The sequence below is a fragment of the Chrysemys picta genome, chromosome 3 (genome assembly GCF_011386835.1).
Source record: "Chrysemys picta bellii isolate R12L10 chromosome 3, ASM1138683v2, whole genome shotgun sequence".
Taxonomy (NCBI): domain Eukaryota; kingdom Metazoa; phylum Chordata; order Testudines; family Emydidae; genus Chrysemys; species Chrysemys picta.
The window spans coordinates 94,750,186-94,756,067 of NC_088793.1; the positions used below are offsets into that span (position 1 = coordinate 94,750,186).

Genomic DNA, 5,882 nt, shown 5'->3' on the forward strand with positions numbered 1-5,882 from the left:
CAGGACCCTTCAGGAGGGTTGGTATTTTGTACAATGAAACCCACAAAATTCTGAATGCAGGTGGTTGTCTTGTTTTTTCATAATTACTTCAAGTATTATCAAGGCATTTCCTTTTTTCTCTCTATTATGATATGTATTTTTATGTCCAGCATGCTGTGAATGTTAAAATGTTTTGCATTTTAAAAATCAAACATACTGTAAGGGCTGGTCCCCACTTAGTCCGGACTTCGGACTAAGGTACGCAAATTCAGCTACGTTAATAACGTAGCTGAATTCGAAGTACCTTAGTCCGGACTTACCGGGGTTCAGACGCGGCCGGAAGTCTCCCCCCGTCGACGCCGCGTACTCCTCTCGGAGAGCTGGAGTACCGGCGCCGATTGTGGGCACTTCCGGGATCGATCCGGGATCGATTTATCGCGTCTTAACCAGACGCGATAAACCGATCCCAGAACATCGATTGCGTGCCTCCGGACCAGCCGGTAAGTGAAGACTAGCCCTAAGAAAAATATGAATTCAAACAGATAAACAAAGTAGGACAGAGGTTATACAGTAAGAAAAATTACAACATTTAATGATATGATTCACTGTCCCAGAAATTTTATAAATATATATATATATTCATTTCTGATAGTATACTAACACTAATGCAGTTTTATTCTTAGGTGCTCTACTACATCTTGTTTTACAATTTGAAGTTTCAGTAGTATTCAAATATTGCTTCACATCACAAAACTCTACATCTACATCTAAGTGCTTTAGAAGTACTCAGAATATTCTGATATAAAATCAAATAATCCACTGTTTCTAGAAGAGTAAAATATGTTATTCAGTCTTTAAAGCACTTGATATATTTTACATTAGTAATTCCATTTAAAACTGTTTCCGATATAGTACCCTTTACATTTTCTTTGCATAAAGCTACTAATTGTACAATGTAGGAACAACAAAATTATTCCACATATTAAAATATACATATAATATTTCCAAAATGATTACTGTTTTGGATTATTTAGATATTACTATAATTAAATTCAGTATATGAATTATTTGGAGTATTTATGTAAGATTAAATAAATGTTTGAGAACTAAAACTGACCATTGGTAATTTTACCAATGGGAATAACTCATAGTATTCCCGAAGTGGAAGGCCTTCTGTATCACCAGTCCTTTACCATATGGCTTTCTACTGATTGAAGTAGCATACCTATGGCAGAATTATAACAAGTGTTTAAAAAAAGCTGTACCCAAATTTGTTCGGTGCTTTAAAAGCTCAGCTAAGAGGAAATACTATACAACATAATATACAAACTTTACATTTTAATTGAAAGCTTAGATTTTCAAATACACATAGCATTCCCGAGCCTCCTATTGCCATTGTTTAAAATAGCTTCTTGGAATACTCTAGTGCCAGAAACTGCATCTCAAATGCGTTCATCAATTTTTTTAAAATCAACATAATAATGTGCATAACTACAGGAAATGGACAAGAGCTGCATTTTAGATTGCATTAAGATCTCAGTAAATTCAACTAAATGTTCAAAATGGAACTTTAGCTGTGTTTCAAAAGCGATACAATTAATTAGAAATAAAACCATATTCTGATCTCAGCAAGTGAAAACTAGAAGCTGAATGTTTATTTGGACATGGTGGGAAAGCATCCAAGCCCACTTCAATGGGGCTAGGATTTCACCCCTTCCATTTTTAATATCATTCAGTGTTCTGAAACCTTATGTGATATGAAACATTTTTACCAAGTGAATCAAGTTGAATCCTATTCAAGATGAAAGCACTTGAATTTGATGCCTTTGGGCACCCTTTTGCTGAAGTGTGACATATTTGGGACAGTGGAAGAATGGCAGTCCCTTAACCAGATTGTAAACGAGTGTCTTTAAAATCTGCTATAGGAGGGGTGAAATCCTAACCCCACAAAAGTCAATGGGAATTTTGCTATTGACTTCAGTTGCATCTGGATTTCACCCCACATACTCTATTGGTAAATATTTTTCTTTATATTCATCAGTAGCATTCTTTTTAGTGTCAAATTAGTACTGGTGAAAGATTGGGGTAGGGGAGGAAGGTTTAAGTCTCTAACATTAGCCATACATCTAGTCTATCAAATGCAGATATGATAGAATAATAGTGTTGTTTTTTAAAAAAGCCACACCCAAATGTGTTCAGTGCTTGAAAAGTTCAGATTTTAAACAGTTGGGGAAATACCCAGACAACAGAAATAGAAGTAAAGAAAATGTTTGGACACATGCAGGTTCAGTATGAAAGCGACCAAATCTTTATACAATCAGGGTCAGATCCTCTATCTGTCAATATGTGGAACTCCCTAGTGAAATGAACATCTTTTATATATTAAAAAAAAAAAACAGCATATGGCTCACAGTGAGAACTAAGCGAGAACTCCACTGTATCCAAGCACCATCAGTCTCAAAATACCTGCATCCATAGATTGTTTAGATCTGGCATGATTCATGTTTAACATACTTATGTAATGTTTTCTCACCAAATATATGGTATGATCAGTGTATTTACTAAGTGACTGAAGGCAGAAAAAAACAAGTTATTTATTTGTTGATGTTGCATTATTCAGTTCTTGGAATCTTGGAACCTAGACCTTTGTTATTATGGGTTTATGTAGCATTAATGCTGTAAGGTGCTTTACAAATGCAGACTAAGACAAGGTATCTGCCCATGTTTCCACAGTGTGCCTGCAATTAGATAGCATTCGTGCTTTTTTTAGTAACCTTTTCTGGATTCCATCAAGATCTATCTTCTACATTAAATCAGTTAAATAGTATAGATTCCAGGTGGCCCATTTTCAGTTTATAAACAGAATACAATTGCAAAATGGTGCACTTAAATAAACACTGTGAAATCCTTTAGGCCATAATCCTACTGAAAATGATCAGTGCATTTGAGACACACCCAGGTTAAGGGTGAAACCATTTTAGTGTAATACAATGCGGAATTCTAGACAAGCCACAAAATGAATGTATTGCAAGCCATCATTTTAGCACAAGAATGATTGCAATTTTTCTTTTTAAGTCTTACTAGATCCCTTTAGGAAAACTTGCATTGTGATGGACATCTAAAGTCATCTAGTCAAATGAATGGCTGTTAATCAGTTCTCTCACTTTTTCTCTCAGGTCATAAGATGCTCTTGCTATTTTTCTAGAGTCTTCAACAGCCGCTTCCTTGTCCCTTAAAATTCTATTGCTTTTTTCATCTTTCCTTTTGATGGCTTCCTGAATTTCCTGTAGGTGACATTTTTCATCATCTTCAACTTTTTGTTTTCGAAAGTGGTGGTTTATTTCTTTTAAATAGTTACTTTCCTTGCTACGTTGTGCTTTGTCTTGGATATTTTTAGACATAATTTCTCGGGCTTGCTGGATCTTCATCTCCGCTATCTGCAGCAACATATTTTTACGCCTTCTTTTTTCTTCCTCAGTCTCTTTTGCTCTAAACTTGGCCAATAGGACTTGTTCTTCATCCCTTGAAGATTTTTCTTTTAGTTCTTTGTTCCTTTCTTCCATCAGCTGATCAAGGATTTCTTGAGATCTTTGAAGCTTTTGTTCTATAGAAAGCCTCTTATAAAGCTCATCAGCTTTGACTTGGTGATCCATTTGCGGTTTCAGGGGCCTGTGTCTGGTTTTTTCATATTGGTTCAGATCTTGACTCCTTTTCTTCCCCTCCATTTCTTTCAACAGTCTTTTTTCAAAGGCCTGCGCCATTTTTTCCTTTAATAGATTATAGTTGTACTGCTTAGCATTCTTCTCAGCTATTCTTTTCTCTCTCAGTTGCTTTTCTTGACAGCGTTTCCTGTACTCAGCCTGGACTTTAGTTCTTTCACGTTTTTCCTTCCGCCTCATTTCTTGCTCCTCGGCTACTTTTTCCCACTTCTTGTGCTGTAACATCATTTCTTTCTCTCTGGCCTTCAAAAGCTGTTGCTCTTCTAGCCTGAGCCTGGCTTTCCTGTGCTCTCTATCCCTTTGCCACTTCTCCAGGCTTTCAGCAAGATGGTGCTGCCTTTCTTTTTCCAGTTTTGATTTGATCTTCTTCTCCCTCCCTCTCATCTTATCCCAGGCATCAGAGGTCTGCTGCTGCCTCTCTTTCAGATCCTGCTCCTCCCGATGCCTGGCCAGCATCAGAGCTGCAATCTTTCGGTCCCTTTCAGGGATTAAGTCCTCATATCTCTTATCAGTTAGATCCTGGACGCTGACCTGGGGCTCTCTCCTTCTTGACCTCGGGGGATGGTGGACGCTGTGTTTGTGGTAATGGTTTTCAGCCTGTGTATCCTCTTCATCCTCATCTTCATACTGTCTGGCAAAGGAGTGCATCAGGTCACTCAGGCTTGGGCTGCTCTCACACGCCTCCTGCCAGCCCCCGCTCTTGCGCTCTTTCTTCCCGAGCTTGCTGGGGGCGGTCTCCAGCTGGCAGGAGGAAGAGGAGGCGCAGGCGGAAAGGGGCTTGCTGGCCTCAGAGATGAAATCTGGGCCATACTCCCGGGTCCTCTGCACAGGGCTGGCCCACTGGTCCTCCCTGAGCACCTCCTCCAGCCGGCTGCCCCGGCCCAAGGGGCTGCTGTCGGGGTGCCCCGGGCAGTCCCCCCGGAAGAGGCTGGTGCAGGAGGGGTTCAGGGAGGTCGCATACCCTTCCCCCGCCGGGGGCACATGCCGCTGCCAGGAGGAGGAGCGGCGTGACTGGTGGGGGACCCGGCTCTTCTGTCCCTTCCTCAGCCCCGCTTTCTGGTACGTCGGGGCCAGGCTGCAGCCCCCTTCCCCGCCCGCCGTCTCCGGCTCCGAGCCGTACGGGTCCAGGTACTGCGGCGGCGAGAAGCGGCCCGAGCCCGGCCGCGCCATCTCCGAGCGGGGCGCGGGGCAGCCGGGCTCAGCGCGGGGGAAGCTGCGGGGCGCGGCCGGCTTCTTGCTGCCTCTGTTGGGCGCTCGGTCACTCAGGGAGAAGCCCGCGGGGAAGCGCCAGCCGCTCTCGGCCCCGAGACACCGCCCCGGCCCTCGCCGCCGCCGCGGCTGCTGCATGGCCCAGCTCCTGCCCCGCGGCGCATCAGCACAGTGACCGCCGCGCCGCGTCACAATGGGCCCGCAGCTTTTAGCCCCGCGCCCGCCTCAACCCGCCACGCGCAGCCACCCCGCACCTGATACAAGGTATCAACCATTATTTGGCAGATCTTGGCTTAAGCTAAGGTGAACAGAGATCAAGGTGATCAAAAAAGCACCTTGAAACTTTCAAAAAATACTGGACGGACACGTCAAATATTTGAAAAAGAAGTTGGGACAGATAAGCAATGTATCCATGAAGCTCACTATTAAGTCTAACAGGCAGTCAAAATATTGGAAGCCCAGAATTGTGCCTTATGCTCTGAAGCCTCTGGTGCAAGCTGATTTGGATCATTTAATGAACACCAGAGTCTTGTCACCAGTTTCACACAGTGAAGTGGCTCCATTCATCAAATGATCAAGAAGGATGGCCCAGTCCAAATTTGTGGAGCTATCAACGTTAGTGAGTTGCTGTTCCAGGGCAAATCCTTGCAATTTAAAAGTCTCTGGTAGTCCACTTGTAACTTTTAGTTAGGTTATACAGTGCTTAGTGTTTAGCCATGTAACCAATAAAGTATATGTGTTTGGAAAGTTTTTGTAAGTAGGTTTGGAGGAATATGATGCCCTCCTTTTAAATGTTTTAGCACTTTTGTGTTAGTTTCAATTTTGCAGCTAGAACAATAAAGTGAATAGAAACAGTTTTGTGCTGTATCTCCTTCCCTGCTGAGTCCAAACATAACATGCAGAAATCCTCCTTTGGCCTCACTTCAGCTCTCTCTGACTGTACACCGTCAATGCAGGCTACCACTGACTGTTTTG

At 42.5% G+C, this 5,882-nt stretch overlaps 1 protein-coding gene across 1 annotated transcript; it reads right to left on the bottom strand.

Annotated features, from left to right (window-relative positions):
- Positions 1-2,000: 2,000 nt before the first annotated feature.
- Positions 2,001-5,155, bottom strand: CCDC185 (coiled-coil domain containing 185). The gene has a single exon (XM_005280462.5). The coding sequence runs from the start codon at positions 5,043-5,045 to the stop codon at positions 3,108-3,110; it is 1,938 nt and encodes a 645-aa protein (XP_005280519.3). The 5' UTR covers positions 5,046-5,155; the 3' UTR covers positions 2,001-3,107.
- Positions 5,156-5,882: the final 727 nt, after the last annotated feature.

Bases quoted from the DNA above. Each gene is read 5' to 3' on its own strand.
- CCDC185 (XM_005280462.5), bottom strand. From the start codon at position 5,045: ATGCAGCAGCCGCGGCGGCGGCGAGGGCCGGGGCGGTGTCTCGGGGCC.